This window comes from Athalia rosae, chromosome 1 (genome assembly GCF_917208135.1).
Source record: "Athalia rosae chromosome 1, iyAthRosa1.1, whole genome shotgun sequence".
NCBI classification, from domain to species: Eukaryota; Metazoa; Arthropoda; class Insecta; order Hymenoptera; family Athaliidae; genus Athalia; species Athalia rosae.
The window spans coordinates 16,919,100-16,939,402 of record NC_064026.1 but is presented as its reverse complement, the minus strand read 5'-3'; the positions used below and the strand labels follow the sequence as shown (position 1 = coordinate 16,939,402).

General features: G+C 40.4%; 1 protein-coding gene across 22 annotated transcripts in view; it reads right to left on the bottom strand.

Annotated features, from left to right (window-relative positions):
• Nucleotides 1-20,303, bottom strand: part of LOC105689013 — a 129,512-nt gene that overhangs the window by 54,952 nt on the left and 54,257 nt on the right. For 21 of the 22 annotated variants that reach the window (XR_007276800.1, XR_007276803.1, XR_007276801.1 and 18 more), the window contains exon 3: nt 10,043-10,090. The exons of the other annotated variant lie outside the window; for it this stretch is intronic. Coding sequence is in view for 18 of the 21 variants with exons in the window: in XM_048649379.1 (XP_048505336.1) it covers nt 10,043-10,090 (48 nt within the window). In the remaining 3 variants the exon portion in view is untranslated. The remainder of the gene's footprint in view (nt 1-10,042; nt 10,091-20,303) is intronic. 22 annotated transcript variants of the gene reach the window in all.

Here is a 20,303-nt window from a genome sequence, read left to right as displayed (position 1 = left end):
CAAAATCTTTAAAATATCCCATTGGTTGGGTTTTTCTCCCACTTGGGTCTGTTTGTTTTGGGGTAGTCTTATGGGGTACAACACTTGAGTTTTATGACCATCTTCGAGAAATTATTCGTTTTTTCAAAGGTTACTATTATTTAATGAACAAACTGGATTTTTACCGACTCCGAAATGGAAAATTTCTATTAAATTCGAATCATTGATTCGCGTTTTTGAACGGGGGTTCTATCATGATTTTTGCGGATTTTGTATTATAAGATTGAAATTTATACATGGAACTACGGAATATTTTGAATTCGGAGTGGTTTACAATATGAAGAAAAAAGAACAAAAGGGTCTTGAGCTGCAAATGTCTGTGTGGATTAGGGATCTGTTTTAGATTATGCCGGGGTTTTATGACCGGCACATCCGCAAGATCCCAGGTTCGGATGGTCATCCTAAGAAACTTAGTTTGCTTATAATCTAGGGGATATTCGAAATTTTTAATTTTAGAGGTACCCGTGGGACGTAACAGAGTAGATAAGTGGGAGGAATATATTCGGAGTAATTCGGGGATCAGGACGACGTACCGCAGTGATTACTAGCTGTGCTTTACCATTGGCTTGGTTCCCAGAAAATTTGAATAGGCGTATATATCGGGCGACTTAATGTTCGTTCTTCTGGAGCCGAAGCTGCAGCGGGGCGGCATGCATATTGCATAAGATGCCGTTGCCGCTTCTGGTGGTGATGATATTTCGCAGGCGAACTTACAACCCTGAATTCTCCTCCGGTATCTACAGCCGCGGTGCACACAACCATTTACAGAATGGATTTCTCTCTTCATTCATGTATGTAAATACGTTACTTGTGAAACTGCACATTGCGCCCGTATTGTAGTATATCGCCTCTCGCGACTTTCGAACAACTTCGCAGGATTGTAACGCACGGGTGAATAAAGAAGAGCAGGTAATTTTTAAATTGTAAAAAAAATTCATAAATAATCCCGACGATTGACGAGAATTTTTTCACCAGTTTGTCGCATGTAATACGGACATACATATTTATTATTCATTATATTCAACTCACGCATAAGCACTGCAGGCCATTCGCCAAAAAATTGAAATTTTTTTTCTCTAAGTTTAACTACCTCCATCGCGTGTTTTCCTCACGTTTTATTCATTCGTCAACTGGAAAAAAACCTATAGATTTTACTACGTGCACGACTCGATCGTCAGTTCTTATCTGTCAATCGTAAATTAGATAAAATTACATCGAACTGAAGGAATTTAGAATAAAATAAAAATAAAAAAAATAAAAAAATCAATTTATTATTTATACTATGTTATGTATGTGAATCGTGTACTTTTTCCTGACTTTCCTATTATTTGTTTTCTTTGATGAAATTTTGATTTCAACGAATTATGAATTTGCGCGATATTTTTCACCGGTTTTCACTAATCGGCCGTAATTGAACTCGCATCTCAATAACCCAGCGAATCAAAGAGAAAGGAAAAAAGAGAAACAATCGGTACAATCGAGCGTCTATTTCATCCTGACCGAACAAAAAGACCTTTGCATCCATATTGTGTTACAGCACACAAACCACATCAAAATACGATGATCGTTATGCGTGTACGTGCACGCATGGGGTTGATATAAAGAGAAGATCACTTCCGGAAGCGATGTACCTACACACACGTTCAACGCAATAATAATAGTAGTATAATTAGATTTTCAAGCATCATCCAGATATTTTATTCATACAGAGACGGGCATCTGGTTTCCTCACTAGATGGTCGCACATTACACGTATACTTATATCGAAGCCATTGATATCTTACTCTATAATGCAACATTCGTCTATAGAATATCACGGAGTGTGGGAAAAACCCTACATGGCATATGGCTGATGCTGCGTATTAATCTTGTTATAACAAGCTGCTCGGTACCGAGTTTATAGGGGTGGCGTGTACAGTCGAATGCTAAACAGTTGTCCGTTTTCATACGTTACGTAAAACGGATATCAAATTCGACAATTAATAAGCCGTCAGAATCGGAAGAAGAAAGAAGAAAAAAATGAAATTAAAAATACTGCATCATGTACACGTGTATGTGATTCGATCGTTTAAGTATTGTCAAATATTCAGTTTTAAAGCTACGAGGGGATCGTTTAATTGGACTATTGTTTTTTGGACCGACACTAAACTGTCTCAATGAGCCTAGCGCGCAGTTTTACGCATACTACTACCACTACAACTACAACTACCACTACTACTACGACTGTGCTTCCAGTTGCCGTATAAATAGATCGATTCTACTTGTTTGACTGTCCTGTTTAATCACCACGATGGGTTCGTATCGAGGGTGAACAGATACAGGAGAATGAGAAACAATATAAATAAATGAATAATATTGAGAATAGAGAACGGCCTGTTTGCAAATAACTGTAACGAATGCTCAAAGCGCAAGCTTTGAACGGAAATTTTTTTTTTCCATTTTTTTTGTCGCAGTTATTTCTCGGTAACGAGTGGAAAATTTTTTTTTTTAATTTTCATAAACATGTGCGCGGAAATTTTCATTTTTTTTCATGGAAATATGTAATTTTTTGTTTTGTTTTGTTTTGTTATTTTCTTTTCTTTTTACTGGAAAATGAAAAATTCGCCGGGATTCGTCGAAGCCTCTAAGTTTTTATCCGGGATTTGAAAATTGGCCGTTTCCCTACGGCCCACGTACGTTACACGCTTCGTACAGGTTGTACGTACATCCGATACTTTTAACAAGCTAAAAGGTAGAAAAAAACTAACCAACAATAATGGCAACTAAAAAAACGTCGGTGCCTTCACTTTTAGTTGCCTCTATGGGGATCGTTAATTAATTTATAATTACGCCCGCCGTATCGCCGTGCAGAATTATGGACGGGAAATTTAATGGGCTTTTCGCGCCAAAGAGTACCTACGTGTGAATAATTATTTCAGTATGTATTTAGTATGTATTTCACGTTGCCACTTTTCATCTTTTTTTACACCTGGTAAAAACTTTGACGATGAAAAATTCTTACGCAAATCGCCACACCTCCGACGGCCTATGGCTATGTATTTGGATTGGAATAGACGGATTGAAAAATGAAACGGAAGCGGAAGGAACTCAGCTGATCGTTAGAGATACGAGTGTCAATATATACTGCACTTGACAAAACCATCACATAACGCTATGGCTGGTACGTGATGGCGGATGATCTTCGTGACGCAGACCTTCGAAGAACGGAACCGATGTATACCGTACAGTGATAAACCCGAAGAACTCAGCCGATCGAAACAATTAATTGAACGATCGGGAGAGAAGAGAAAAAAAAAAATTTGCGCGGCAAATGGTCCAGAAAAAATCTGACGGTATTGGACGTTGACGCGGCGACGACAATCACGGCAGGATTATGGGGAGGAGTAAGAAAGAGAAGGAAGAAGATGAGGGAATAGGATACTCGGATCGAATTATTCGACAGAAATGAAGGACGGCAACGGGAGCTGAATCGAAATCAGGATATCTGTGCGTCGGGTTGGCGGGGGAGAAGATTTCGCGGTTTTAAGTCGGGGGATCTTATGAGTAGAGTTGCGGTTGAGAGGAGAGTGACGAAGGGATTAAAGTAGATATCCGTTTGTTTCTCGATCGCGTGAAAACTGAAATCAACGCCGACCTTTCATCTCTCCCGCTTCGGAATTCTCTTTGAAAACTTTTGTCGATGACGAGGCCGAGGCCGCAGAGTTCGTACGACTTTGTTAGAATTTCAACGCCTTTTTCTCTCGTGTATTTTCAATTTTCCGAACGGAAATAGGAAAATAATGAAAACGGTTAGAAGAAGACCTAGAAAAATCGTGAACGACAGGCTATTTTCCACGAGTGACGCGATATTACAATGGTGCAACTGCAACGTAAAAAGCACCCGTCCGAAAACAGGCACACGCGGATTGAAATGAAAAAACAAACTCGGAGCACCGAAAAAACAAACTGAGGTGTACAACGGAATAAGAAGAGACGGAAAATTCACCGCATAAGATAATACGTGGTTGACGGACGGTAAATACACGCAGTGAAAATATTACTTGCGGAAGTGCAGTAGTAGACGAAATGTATTGAAGGCACGGAAGGCGTGATGTAGAGATAGACGCGCGCTTGAAAAAAAAGAGAGAGGAGTAGAAATCGGAGGGACAGAGACGCAAAAGGAGAGAAAAAAAAGGGAATCGGTGACGGGACGTTGGCCCTTGCCGGCAATGTCAGCCCTCGTCGATTGTTTCGCTACCCCTCGTCGCCGCCCTCGACGCCAACGGAGCTATAACGGCGCCTCGACGCCCCAGTCCCGCCTGAATTACGACCTTCGTCGACGTCGACGTCGTATTCCTATTCGCATTCGTATTCTTCCGTATTCGTGACGTATCGCGAGGAGCCGGTACACCGACGATATTTATATGGATGTATTACGTGCTTTCGAAAGACGCCGAGTGCTCTAGGTACTAACGAGCGGAATGATGAGCACACGCACGAAGTGAGGGCGTAGAAATCGGAGAAGGATTTTACGGATCGACCGATCCGGCTGGTGCGGATGGAAATTTTGCGGAGGGCGAATACTTCGCACGGTATACGTGAACGGAAAAAAATACCATCGGATGCTGAAATCAGTCTGACCGGAAAATTCTGACACTAGTCAACGCGCATGCTGACGTATACCTGAAGGATCGTTTCCTCCTTTGCTTTACGGTGTATGTAGCGAGGACGAAAAACGGGAAATTAAGCGGAAAACGGATAGGAGAAATGCTTTTTGAAAATCTACCCTCAACGCTTTATCTTGACGATTATTCGGTACCTTTGTTATAAATTGCGGAATATGCTAGGATGGGCACAGAATTTAGTTCTCTATTTTGGCTTGAAATTTTGGATTTGTATTTCGCTCAAGTTCAGTCTAATTTTTGTAAGACGAAAAACGAACGTAGATTTTGTATTAACTAGTTTGTACATTTGGTAAAAACCCAAACAGCAATTTAATTGTGGGGCAGACAAAGATTCTCAGGATTTCCGGTTGCAAAAATTCGCAATTAAATTTCAAATAAACGGTTCCTACTTGTTGTGAGCTTTTTTCAAAAACCGATGATTTCTTTTTTTTCATTTCACAGTTAAGCGGTAATTTACATACAACATATACTTACATATCTTTACGGGACGTTTATCCCACTTAGCGTTTCAGAACCTTTTTTTTTTATTTCCCTCTCAAACGGTACGGGAATACAGGTGTAACGAAAAATAAAAAATGGAGAAAAAAGTGATAATAAATGAAATAAGATCCGATTTAATTATCGACAACTGTCTATGGCGTTTTTGTCTTTTCAATTTTCACATTATTGCTCCTTCACTCACAATCATGTTGAATATAACAAATCACCGTTCAAAAATCTATCCTCAGAACTACAGACAGCCGAGCAAACCGGCCCGCGTGCACCACCGCCAGCGGTTGAAGAGTAAAAAAAACCACTACACGGTTTTATAATCAATATTAGTTTGAAGATAATCCGTGGGGTGTCGCTACTACCTAGATTATATCGTTTGCTATTAAAGCTCGAAAGTTCAACGAGCTCTTGATTTGCCAGACGAAGTAGAGACGCGTGTTTTTCTTTTTTCAACAGATTTCAATTTTTAATATCATTCTTTACAAAGCACCACGTGTGCAGACTTAATGTTATTTACCCCAATACATGCTGCCAAAAATTACGATTGGGCTCTATAGATAATAAATCAACTTTTTTTGCGCTTTTCAATTTTCAAGGTGATGTAGATATCTTCATAGATTCCTTCGTTTTTCGACTATGTAAATTGGCTTCTGTTAAGATTATTTAAAATTTGATTTTTAAAAATTTTTTTATTTTTCGTATGGTTTGTCTCGCAGCCGGTCTCAAGGGATGACGCTGGGCGTGGCGTTGTCCTCACTTGGTTCACGCAGGCGAGACTTTAAAAACAATTTCTAGTTACACCGGCGTCCGCTAGAGGCGAAAGCTCAAATAGGGGCGGTGAAGCTGTTCGCCAGCGACATCTAACCTCAAGTCTAAGTAACTGCCAAATGTGCTTTTGCGTTCAACCCCATACGCTACCTACCCTATCACGGTCAAATATTGACCAGGGAAGAAAGCGGCCTCAACATATTTCTGTGAGACGGGGAATGGAGGGTAGATTCCCTCCCCCCTTATCCGGGGAAACAAGATATGCCGGGGGTAGATCGGCGATTTATATATACCGGGACCGATTCGGAAATTCGAAAGAACCAATCATTACAGATGATAAATAAAAAGAAATCATTTTTGAGAAGCTCTTCAGAGAAAAATTCATAACCGCACTGCTTACTCAGATTTCTACAGATAACACAGTGGCTGCTGGGGGGTTAAATGAATTAGGCGAAAGACCGAAAGCAAGTTATCTGAACCGTACGAGGTGTAAAGGTCCGTTATTCGTCTCGAGTGTTCGTCTAGAGAGTAGAGCCTATGATTAAAGATATAATTACCCGAAAGCTCAAGGATTTGGCTTACACTATTTTTCCTTGTTATTTGCATCAGCAATTTATTTCTTCATCAATTCAAAGAGTCGATTCGTATATGCGTATAAAATTATGTAAGTACATCTGCACCCGATACTTTTCACATATTTATCACCATTACCGAATAGGTAAAAATCTCGGTAGAATAATATATGCTGATACATACAGGCAAATACGAATGGGATGGTATATAAATCGAATCAAACTTTGATATAACGCTACGTGTATTCACTGTTGTCTCATGTGCTTACCAGCGGCACATCGAAAAAGGACGACGAAAAAAAATTAATAGATGAAAAAGGGATGCGCTTATAGATCATCGCAAGTTCGAAAAGTTTTTCGCCCTGGAGAAGAGAAAAGTTTTCTTTCAGAGTAGAAGAATTGCGATAACAATCGGTGAGGTGGTACCATAGCTAGGAAATATATCTCTCCGTGAACTTTATAAAAATGAAAAATGTACAATTCCCACACTATTTATATACCGTCGTATTCCACGGTTACAAGGTTGAGCTTCTCCGCAGCTTACGCGATTTCTTTTTATTTCATTTTCAGTCTTTTTTCTCCCTTCGCAATTTTTATTTCATCTTAATTTCCTTCATCCGGCGAGTAACCAGGCAGCGTATGTGAAGCTTCCAAGAGTTCGTCAAGTTTTCAAGCAATGTTGTTCTTATGAATAGAAAATTCTAATCCAAAGTGTTTTGAGATATGAAAGTAATAAATAGATCCGGAAGAAAGAGGACAGTTATAAATAAAAGAAAAGAAGGATCCGAGTATATCTCTTCGGGTGTCTAGTCCACCCTTAGGTCGTAAAATTTTCTCGTAAGTTCCTTTCCAGATAGACGGGTTTCTATTTCCAGAAAAAGCCTCGACGCTTTCCTTCGAGGAGAAACGACGCCGGTGGAGGCAGCGGCAGAAAATGGTAAGAGGAGAAGGATACTTTCGTAGAGTGGAGGAATAAAATTCGGTTAGACGGGTTACATACGTACCAAGTACATACCAACACGTACGTACGTACGGTACATAGTTACTACATACCTGCGGTACGAAGTATAGCAGATAGAAAAAGCAGCAGCAACAGCGCGGGCGGATGAGAGACGCGGGGAAAAATGCTGCTTTTCCAGAGCTTCATTCAAATATTCAAACCACTGATCTTCGAACCAACATCGAGAATTGTTGGTAAGAAAGTGGACCTATTTTTCCCGCGATTCTCGATGCAAGGTTGGCGGTACTCGCGACCTCTACCTAGGTCACTGTCGGCGGGGGTAAGAATACGAATACGATCGGCGAAGTTGAAAGCTCAACGTTAGATGGCACCACCAAAACCACGCTTGGATAACTCCGGGACGACGGGATTGATCATCAGCCGAAACAAAAATGCTTTTTATTCTCCGATTCATCGATGATGAGGGGGATGTTGAAAAAGTCAACTTACCGAGCTTTCGAGCGGTAACTAAAGATTTGAACTTAAGGACGGCAATTGATGTTGCGCATGTAGCGTGAAGACATAAAGTTCGATTGGTAATTTGCAAAATAATGAATTTGAATTTGGTCCCCGACGTTTGCAGAGGCATTGGAGTGAGGGACGAATATAAGGGAAAGGATTATCGAACGTGGGTGTTTCCGCATCTAAGGTATCAATTTCTAACGTGGCCGATATGCCAGCGGGGGGCGAAATTTAAACCCTAGAAACCCCGCAGTGACCTCACTGATTCGAGGGGTTAAGTTAAGCTCATAATATCTTCTTTAAAACTAGGAAAAATATACTATACATATATAACAAAACATTAGGATATCCGATACTCGACCGAGTATACCTCTTTCGTTTTTTTCCTTCCATTCGTTTTTCGTTTTTTTTTTTCTCTGCACGCACAAAAATGTAAAGTTTGAAAGATATTCGTCTCATGAATTCCGATAGTCACATACAATCTCGTTAAAATGAATTTTTCAAGTTTCTGAAGCATAAAAAAGTTTGTTTTTCCCTCAAATTTCCGACGAAGATAAAAAAAAAGGAATTTGAAAACTAAAAACTAAATTGTCGATTCGTGAATTTTTTTTTCAACCCCTAGTCTACGCCGCGGTTTTTCTCGTGATATAATAAATCTACAGAGTTATCAGGTGTAACAAATAGAGTTTGCTGATTCGCGGATTTTAAGCTCGCAGATGACAAAAACTAGGGAAAATAATTCTTTCGAGTAAAAGACGTCTGGGAACTGCATTTGATTACAGGGCTGAAAACGCAGCGAGGCGCGCATAGCCCCCGAGATCCAATTGCAACGGTATGAAAAAATACCACAAGCTGAAGAATCACGCTCCAATACTTCATCACATTTCTCATTCAAAAAACAACAAAACCCTTCCCAATTATCAGCAAAGTTAAAAATTCTCGCCTATTTCAGAAAACGCGTCAATTATCATTCGGTCCTTCTTCTTCATAGCTAGTAACTGATTTTGTCTTCACCTATAATTGAACGTCACTTTCTTTCTGCGTTTCTCCGTCCGGACATTAATTTCAACAATTTTGTCCTTCGCCTGAGGACGCTTTTTCAAAACCTAGTTTCCGCAACTCTTAACCTGGTTATAAACCTGATACTTTTTTCTTGTTCCAAATGATTTCCATCGGTTCTCGAAACGTTCGACGGTCTACAGACACAAGCGCGAACTCTGACGTTGGTGGTACAACGGATGCATCATCGGGAATCGAATTACGCGTCAGTCGGTCTGGTTGCCAACCTCCCCCTTTCTCCCCATCCCTCGTAAACGGGGCGGCGTCACGTCTCTCGTCGAAATATCGCTGCAGAGAGATATTTCCAGAGGTGTAAAATATGTGTAGATAGTATAAGCGTTGTACATAGTCGGGTGACGATATAGCGCACTCCATAAACGTGTACATCGGGAATTCATTAAAATTATCAAACGTGATAAACGCGTAGGCGTTCATAAACTCCCCGTCCGTTAATTTCCAATCATCCCCCCACTCTGGAATTAACGTGGCTTCTCCACGATAACGTCAATATGCCTAAACAGCTGCGAAATTCGGTTATCCAGGTACTTTCGAAACTACTCGACGTGCGAATTTTCATTTTTTCTCCTCGCTAGGAAAGATTAAATGGCAGCCAGGGGGAGGGGGGGGGGGGGGGGTCAATTGAAGACGGCGAGATGAAAATTTCTTTGGAAGATTTGCGAGGGCGTTCGTTATCTCATGGAGTGGGCGTAAACAAAAGAGAAGAGAGATAGCGGAGGTGGGTATTAGATGAACGCGGTGTGAGGTGTTAAATGGGAGGCTTAGATTATAGTCTAGACGGTGTGATACGACGTGCGATCTATTCCGCGGCACGATAGATTTGTTCGGAGGACGTTGACTGATGTCGACAAAATTCGACCCGATTCACGTAGGACGTTTGAACAAGGAATAAGAGTTTTCACGGGATTTGTTTTGTTTTTTCTTTTTTCTTTTCTCGAAATTTATTAAGAATTTGAAGAATTACTCACCGGTCTCGTTTGATTGCCTCCCTTTCCCATCGGGATTCCACTCTTCCTCTGTAAACCGAATAGAGAAAATATAATTGTGATATAAAAAAAAGATTCGAGTTTATGCTGCGGCAAATGGTTAAATACAAGGTTCAAAAAAAAGCCGCGCGGATCGCAGATCCGAAATTTCTGATTTACGAAAGATTGGAAAGTTCGAAGAATCCTGATTCCATCTACATTTTTATATTCACTACAACCGAAATATTGGAGATGAATCAGAGGTATAATATTGCAACAGGGAATAAGAACGATGTAGATTTTGAAAACTGCGAAACAATCTATTTATCCAAAGTATAGAACGACGAACGTTCCCTCTGGTATTCCTGTTCGGTACCGACTCCAGTAAAACGTATCTTTTTCGATCCTATTCAGCTTCCTTTATTTTTTCCTTCCGTTCTTTTTTAGATAGTAAACGAATAATTCCTTCGGGAAATTTCTTTCACGGGTTATTTTAGAACGTAGTTCTACCCATATACTGTACACCGTATTTTTTTTTCCTTTTCAAATTTCTTTCCCTTTGGTAAAAAATGGCGCGCAGTGTTGCGTTTGAAATATAAATAAATCCGTTAACAAGTTATACAATTACATGTACACCGGTTACAGTAATAAAAATGCTCTTTAGCATATTTTTTAAATCATATTTAAAATATAGCCTCGGTATGGGAATTGAGGGGGATTTGAATAAACGGCGATTAAAACTTTTTCCCATGTATAGGATTATACAAATACTCATGCACGCGATTGCTTCGCTTATATTATCGCACGTATATATGAAAAAAAAATCGACATATTCTCGCGTTGAAGCGATAAAGGAAAAGAAAAAAAATGTGTCAGGAAGTGAAAATTCACAAACCCCTCAAGATCGTCGGTACGAAACGGTCCGAGTTTCGCGAGGAAATATAAAAAAAATAATAATAATAAAAAAAAATCGATCCCTGTTGCAAGTTGACAGGTAAAGTTCGGAATCGGGCACTCGGATTTAGAAATGGACTAGAATTCGGTGAAACCTCGTAGACTGCTTGGATATAAGTTGTGGCAATATGGAGGCAGGTGTAAGAGTTGCAATAACAGTGGGTTGTTCGACATGCGAGTCGATGCAGGAACGTGATCCGGTCAAATGACTGGAATCGTGTTACACCAGCGGTGCAGAGGCAATGGCAGCAGTGGCTATAAGTAGCGTGGCGATTGTTTGGTATCAATTACCTGAAGGGTCAGAATCGGAACCTGGAGTAGGACTGGCGTCCTCACTGTGCCTGGAACCCTGGCAACACTCGCTGCACTTGCTGCACATTTTTCTCTTGCTTTTTTTCTTTGTTTTAAGACTCTTACTCCTCTCCCGAATATTTACTCATATACTCGAACGTCTTTATATCTTTTCGCTTTTTATTTTCATTGGATTTGAAAGATCCTTTCGAATGCAGTTATCGGACAGCACGAAAATCCAGAACCCACCGGGTTAAAAATAACGTTGAAAAATATTCCGAAGCTCTGATTTCTCGAAAAATAAAACTCTGTCGCTGCACTTTTCTTATATTGTATGATAAATATTTTTGATCATGTACATAAATAATACTTTTATTTTCTGTTTTCAAGGTCCATTAAAGTACAATTCGTTTATTCATTTATTTTGATTTGCCAAGTTTTCGACAATCGCTCAATGTGCACGAACCGCATATCGAATTAGTATCTCTTTAAAATTATTATTTTTTTCTGTTGCGTGGCTGCTGTAATACCTGGGTAACAAATAACAGATAATATAGCAGTGAGACTCCTTCTCATAGAAATATTGTAAAAAACTCTACGGAAAATCATTAAAATATTATAATGCCTGTTCGTTTGAGTCCCACGGTCGATATGAGCGCGTATGAAAAGGTGCGGTTGAAAAAAAACAAAAAAAACAAAACAATGAATTCTACAGTTTCCGAACGAACGGATTATAATAATAAAACATACGACAGAGCGAAATTTCGTACAATCTGCGTACGTCGCGAGACGCGAGCCACCGTCATTTTCCTCTTTAAGGGTGCGAAATACACGAACAGCGTCGAACTGCGACTAATTATCACCATGATCATAAAGAGATAGAAAAAACGGATGCGCGATACTTTTTTACTCTTCCTCTTTTTCACGCCACACCGTCCGTGATTTGTACGCATATTTACATAATTATACGCACGTTACGCGGCACTGTATATGTTAAAAAAAGCGAAGAGTGAAATTTGCAAATAAATAAATTTGATTAAACGAAATGAAATGAAGTACAAAAAAATATAAAGGAAAATATGCGAGGGAGTAACGGGGTAACGAAGGCGATGGCGGAGGATATAGGGATACGAGTGTTGGTACGATGTGTGTGCACGTTGAATGTACGTACATAGGTACGTAACCATACATAGAAAAGTAATATGCGATCCCCCGAGGCGTGGGATATGTATACATGTATAATATACCTATATATGCAGTCGAGTACATAGAACCGCGATCCTCCTTTTTACCATGCCTGATTGTTTCCCGCAAGTTGCATGGGGGCTTTTGCGATGGCGAAAGAACGAAAAAAAAAAGAACTGAATTAATAAAATAAAAGAAAAAAAAAAAAAAAACGAACAAGCAAAAGAGAAACAAATAATAAATGAGTAAAAGAAGACGAGTATTTTCCGTGTTTATTTCTAATCAAGTTGGAAGTGCAGTCAGACGGTTCAAAATATATCATTTCAGCTCAATGTATCGAAAAAAAAAAAAAAGAAAAAAACTTGTAGATGCGGTAAAAGCGGATGGTTTTTATGTGCGTGCGCGAGGGGTGCGTTATCATAATTTCAGCTGATTCAAAGGTGAAACTTGCAGCGGCGCGAAGTGAGGAGAGTATGAAAAGATGTTGGGTCGTTACGCGAAATAACCTGTCAAGGCGAGCGGCTAACGACGGTTAGCTTCATACCTCACACTTTTCCGGTGGATTTTCCAAGTTCAAAAAGAAGAAAAACACCGAGCCGTGGTTATAGTACATTAGATATAATAGGAGCGGGGTGAAAAAGCTTCTTCTGATCCGCCGAAAATTTACTAGCTGCGCTACATTTTAAGGACAGGATTTTAAATTTTTTCAAGGTACACCTATTCGGGGATGGCAGTTTCGTTTATTGATTTATTTTTTTTTGTTTCTTTTCGCTTTCTCACTGGTAATTTGTTTCCGTCCGTTAGGCTTCTAGCATCGATGTTTTCGTAAAACAGAAAAATTGAAAAAGAAAATCACGAAAGTTGCGAGAATCGAACTAGAAAAAAAAACTCCCTCCGGGGTTTCCGTTTTCATTTAATCGGTCGACGATTTTTCGATTGTGGATACACGAAAATCGAAAAAGCGAATTCAACGCATGACATCTGCATGAACCGGAAGGTCGGGGACTCGAAAAAAAGAAAATTCTAGCGGCGGAGAAGGGTACGAAGAAGGGAAAGGTGAAGGATGAAGGGGCAGGTCGAGGCCGAACTTCGGCTATAGGGTACCGAACTAATTGCAATTATGGTCAGACGAAGAGCCACCAGGTATCAGACCTGCACGGTCAATGGGCTTATGACCCGGGACTAACCTTACCTAACCTAATACAACCCGACATCATCCATGTACAGAGGCTGGAACAGACTGCTTGGGGGTTCCCAGTCCACTTCATTCGCCAAATATCCTCAGGGCTAGCATCTTAATTGTTCGATGATCATGCCACGTGTAGTTCCATGCGCAACTTCAAGTTTGTGCTCAAGTTATGTTACGCGTATACCTAACTATAATGTTGGATCCTACCGAGGCTCGAGAGCTTGCGAATTGCGAGTATTATTATTTTCTTCTTACACAATAGATCGATCCTTTGTTTTTCATCGAGTACATTAATTCCTGTCGAATTATTTTTGAAAAAAGCTAGTTCAGTAAGTCGAGAATCTCCTTAGAGATCGCCTGATTGTAAATAACGTCATTAGATTCATTCGATTATAGATTGAACCCCTAATCGGCTTGACGTGGGGCGCGGGAGGGGGAGGGAGGTGTAACCTCGCTTGGATCGAAGAGTGTTGATTAAACGGTCCATAGTTTAAGTGTATAAATACGACACGTGTTCTATCTATAGAGGAATATAGTCGATGGAGCTTTTGTTACGGAGAAAGAATGACGGTTTTCAATTTTACCAAACAATCAAATACTCCATTTATACTATTAGGATATTTGCAACTATCGGGTGCAAAAATCGCAAGACTAAATTATTCTATGCCTGAAACCAATCGAAATAGTGGAACTTTTTCATCTCCGAAGAGCGAAAAATTGGCGATAACTCGGTCATGTTCACAAAAAGATCAATTTAGTAAGCGGATTTGAATTGCTGGGCTCGAAATACACGCTTATTTTTAAAAATTAACTTTGGCTCAAAAATTGCAAAAAGATAGCAACGATCACGTGCGATACATACGTATGTATGTTACATGTGATCTCAAGTTGGCATATGGGCCATTCCACGTGAACCGGATCAGTCACCTCTCGGATATTTTTTTAATTTGGCATGTCGATTGTCCATAGGGAGTTAGATTTTTGTGCCAAAGGATTTTTGAATTAGTGCAAATTTCGATTTATTATGAACAATCGAAAAATTGAGAGGCGGTTTCTTTGAAAAATCATAACTTCGTCTAAAATGATGTTGGATTCAATTTTTTTTTTAGAATTTACGCGGATAAGGCCATAAATTAGGAAAAAAAATAAATGGTGCCAGAAAAGTTTATTTATCATTCGTTTATTTGACAATGAGATTTTAAATGATTTTTAAAACACTGACGGATAGCACCGAAAAATTTGAAAAAAATGCTGACATATACTTTGAACTATACTACAGCCTGTGAATTAATTTCAGAGATGCGTTCGGCTTCGTTTTCGAGTAAAAAATCATCAGAGTTGGCGGCGCGCGTAAATTCGAGCTCGTCGACGCCTATGCTCGTAATGACGCGCATCGAGCGACAGAGAATACCCTGTCTACTCTCCATGGTCGCTACCTGGTGGACGCTCCGCGGCAGCATTCACGAGTCATTTTCGCGATGATCGACACCGTTAAAGAATCTGCAAAAAATTCCATAGCTTCCCCATAACACGGCAAAGCCATAGAGCAAGTTCCAGAGATGTGTTATTGCTCGTGTTCGAGATATCAGGACGCATTGGGACTCCGCGCTCGCTACTTGGACATATTAAGACACAATAATATCTGAACAACGCTATATGTCAGCATTTTTTTCAAATTTTTCGGTGCTATCCGTCAGTGTTTCAAAAATCATTTAAAAATTCATTGTCAAATAAACGAATGATAAATAAACTTTTTCGGCACCATTTATTTTTTTTCCAAATCTATGGCCTTATCCGCGTAAATTCTAAAAAAAAAATTGAATCCAACATCATTTTTGACGAAGTTATGATTTTTCGAAGAAACCGCCTCTAAATTTTTCGATTGTTCATAATAAATCGAAATTTGCACTAATTCAAAAATCCTTTGGCACAAAAATCTAACTCCCTATGGACAATCGACATGCCAAATTAAAAAAATATCCGAGAGGTGACTGATCCGGTTCACGTGGAATGGCCCATATACATCCGAAGATCCTCACGAGCCGCACTCGACGTAATCGAGAGTACGCGAGAGGTAAGGATCGGTAACAGTTTCTGATGGTCTTCGCGCTCGCGTTCACGTCAGTTGCCATCAACCTTATCTACATCGATTTCTCGTTTAGCTTTTTCCTCTCCGTATACACGAGGGATTTGAAGACGTGAATCTGCAGAAATTTCATCTGTTACAAAGCTTACCACACAATCGATTGCTTCGCACGGGTATTATATTTCTTTGTATGGGTGGCCGATAACATGTCACGTTGTCGGCAATCGAGCGCGCATTTTACAGGTCCAATTATATGTTAAACCGATAAGGTATCGCGTGCTGCGGATGGTACAAAAATCGCGATCGGTTCGAAATCAAGAATAAGAAGAAGGAGAAGATAAAACCTCAAATAATTTCAAACCTCGTAGGTCGATTATAGCATTAAAAATTTCCGAGAGGTTATCGCGATCGATCCTGCTCCCTGGTTAATAATCGGCCGGTTGATTGGCTCTCAAATTGAATTGAGGCAATTCTTTCACCGCGCGAAACCGCGGCGGCGAAATCTCGTTATACTAAATGAAACAGTCCCCTCCGGGTAACTAATTACGATTATAGCTAAAAGAGGAGATGTATACATCGGACAATAATTATTATTCAAATAATTTTTCAATCAATACCGCTGCGCACCAGATGAAATAAAGATGCAAGTCTCTGTTCGTCTATTCTTCCTCGTTTCTCATCAACTCCCGCTGCACCACCCTTGTTATTGTTACACGTATTGTCGTAACATAAATTGCAGCAGTTTTCGAATACCTATTTGCTAGTGAAATACATAATATCATAACTTTAGCTCCGGAGAAGTTTTATACTTTACTTATAAATGTATAGTAGTTAAGCTTCATCTTTTTTCTCAATTTTTCTTTCTCGTTTTCAGTATAAATTGTTCTTCAACGAAGCGAGAAATTTTCTTGTTCGTGTTCCGCGTAGCAATAACTTTCGTCTCTACGTATAGAAAAGCTGCAATTGCAAAGTGTATAGTAAGAGGAGAAAGGTTTATCCCATACAGGTATACACGTAACTGGATAGATAATTTCACATATTGTTTATATATAGGTAAAAATTATTTAAAATGAATCAGATTTTTCTATCAATCAAATTATTCGACAATTCGAAATACTTTCTCAACGATTATCCATCAATCATACAACACTATACACGGCATACTTTTAGTAGTGAAACGTTAATTATTTAAAAATCAAAAATCCTATCACCCGCATGAAACCGAGACGTTGTATTCAAATGATTGAAAATTCCTACGACTTCGATAACGGCGATGAATAGCTGGTTTGATCTAAATATTAGGAAAATGAAAATTTCAACTCACTACCATGTGAATGTGTACGAATCCCTCCCCCCGCCCCTTGGCCTTTCATGCGTCAAATCACCATTCGTCATGTACAGGAGCGGTAAAATAATTTCCCGATTTCCAAATCGGTTACAAATTTAGGTGGCGCGGTACGGGTAATGTAATAATATAGATAAAATTGAACTTTTCCTTTGGAATATTAAAATTGTAAAAATGAGACGAAAAAGTCCATATATGTATGTAATTTACGAATCTCGACGCGCGGGATCGATTCGTTATTATTTCCGTGTGTACGAATTGTACGTACATACGTGTAACGCGTCAGGTGTTAAAGTAGGTTAAGTCCGTCGAGGCTAGCCACCCGCGAATTGACGTTTAATTAACATTATTAAAGCATTTCTAATTAGAGACCCCAAGAACTAACGCTTCATCCCTCTTCCCCCTCACACGCTCTTCTTATTCCCTGATCCCCGCGGAACCGCGTTACCGTTATTATATCATTATTATCATTGTTACTATTGTCATCATTATTTTATGTGACACAGGCCATACACCCTTACGTTACATACACGGCTACGTTAGTCGCGGTACGAGTAAGTATTTTCGGACGTCAAACTGCGAAGACTAATATTTGTACACTATCTATATTACATACCTATATACCGTATACATACGTGTACGTACGTATAACTAAAACTAACATTATTGTCGCTTTTGACGTATACGTACGTGTATTATGTAGAACGACGTATGTGCTCGCGAAAAGTCGCACGTCAGTTTGGTATTTTGGTCAACGTTGTATAAACCGCTCACACGTACATACTCCTATATACCTATACACACCTGTACGTTCCACGGTGGTCCACCACCGTGATCGTTATACCCGGGGTCGTTTGACGTACACAGGTATACGTATGTCGCGTGTGTATGTGCCATGTATGCACGCGGTGCAGTAATTTATATGTATGTATATAACATAGATTGTACGCTAGTGCTGCGTTTGTACAGCACCTCCGCACGTGTATACGTATATCTCACCTTCCCGGAGATACCTGACCCATCAGCTGCAACATCGCAACGCATACGTAGCGCGCCGAGCTCGCACATTTCTGCTTGATATACGTGTACCCGTGCAAGGTATGTACGCGTCGTATACGCTCGCTAAATGGAAGATGCATCGTAGCAATTTGCGAAGTTCGCTACAAACTGACTACACGGTTAGTTCGAACGATATGACGAGAGAGAAGAGAAAGGACGGGGTGGGGAAAAAGAAGAAGAAGAAGAAACTTGAACGCGTCGAGGAATGCCGAGAAACTTTGTTGGGGTGAAAATGACGGAATTCAATTCGCACTTTTCACCCGGGAGATCGAAGAAATGGTCGAATATCCGCGCTACCGGAACAGCGCAATTAACTGGTAGGAATTAGTAAACACCGCGCGAACGGCGGGGAGTCTTCTCCTCTTATTTCACATCTTATTTCGGATTGGAGGAGTCGAACGAAGTCGCGAATGAGATTATTCCGATAAGGAAGCCTCTGAATCAACCCGTATCACGGTCGAGTAAATGCTTCTCATTATTCCCTCGTCCCGAACACTCCGAATACGCGGGCGCTAGTATTATTTGCCAACGTGGAGCGGGAGGTACAGGTATACCCTGCAAAGGTGCGGGGTAAATAGGTGTATGGTAATATCCCGAAGTACGGAAGTCGAGTGGGGTGGATGGCGGAGAATTCGCTGCCACTGACAGAGAGCGGATGGATTTCATCCGGCGCGTCCCCGGGGATCCGAGTGGAGAATGGCGCGTGGACCGTTGCATTATTTACCAGGTTTATCTACCCTCGCCACCCCCGGAAGGTAGGTGAGTTTGTGGGTGGGTCGGTGGGTACGCGTGCGTGTTGTGTGTAAAGGAGAGAAGGGATAGAGGCAGCCAACTACAATTTCGAACTATGTTGGAAACTGTTTCCTATTTAACGTCAACGTTCCACGAATATTCAGGCCGAGCGTAAATGTTTAACAAGCACACGATGATAGCCTGGCCTAGTCAGACCGGGACCGGCCTCCGCACTATCGAGGTTTACGGAGAACCAATTTGGGTGTCCTGCGAACACGCGAATGACCACCGCACCAACGGATTCTTCACCGTGCACGACGCCGCGTCGGAGTCCGCGACCCGTTGCCTCCATCTTTTCGGAACGAAGAAGAAGAGCAAAATAAACGAACGAATGAAAACCTTTGAAAAACACGGCTCACTTGTACTCGCTTTTCCCCAAGGGATGACGGTATTCGCACGCCTCGGTTTCAAGTTTCAGTAGGATATTTTTCGTACGTGAGATATTTTACGCGCGCGTAAAACTGCACTCGCGAAACTCGAGCCCGTGAGAAATTTGGATTCTCGTCTTGATGTTGTTGTTATTATATTTGTACGTTCGTCGCCGAGAATGTCATAGCTTATTAATAAACTTTCCCTCGCTCTATCGCGGCTCCTTCAACTCCGCTTTTTTTTTTTTTTTTTTATTCTTCCATCTTCTTTTTACTCCTGCACTCGAAAAGTTTTTCGAAGCTCTCGCGCGGTTGACGCGCGTGAGAGGTAGAATCGGGGAAGGGCTTCTTGAAAATTTGATGAAAATTTTTTTTTACCGTGTAGACAGCTTTTCGAGTATTACACGCGGGTGATACCGGTGCACCTGATCCTTGAATCGCGCTTCTTAGATGTCATTTTCAAGTGGTGATTATAAATGCCAGTTATTTATGTACAAGCGCTGCTGCAGCCTTGGACTACCGTTTCTCTTTGACAATGAGTGGAAGGAGTCGGCGTCGGCTCTTCCCGCGAATATTCTTCCTAAAGGAGCTTACGTAATCTTATAGCTATACATTCATCTTCTCATCACCGTTTAATCCTTACGAGAAAATACGAAACAATGCGACCATGGATACAGGTAGTTCTTCGACGTCCTTTCTAATTTTATATATACCTGGGTCTAGAATCGTCGCTCGTGATCGACCAGTGGGTGGGATCTACCCCTCTCGGTTCGGATGAATTTCCGTCGGGAGTTTCCTATTATCATAACACAAAGTCCTGTAGAAGGGAAAAAATAAAAAACTTGTTTTTCGGAAATTGTGTGAAAATCAACATTTTACCATTATTTGCATTTTTCGAGTTTATTTTTTAAATATCTCAGAGACTATCACAGTTACGAAGGTGAATCCGGGTTTGGGTGAAAAGCAATTTTTGGGGCTACGGAAGAATAATATTG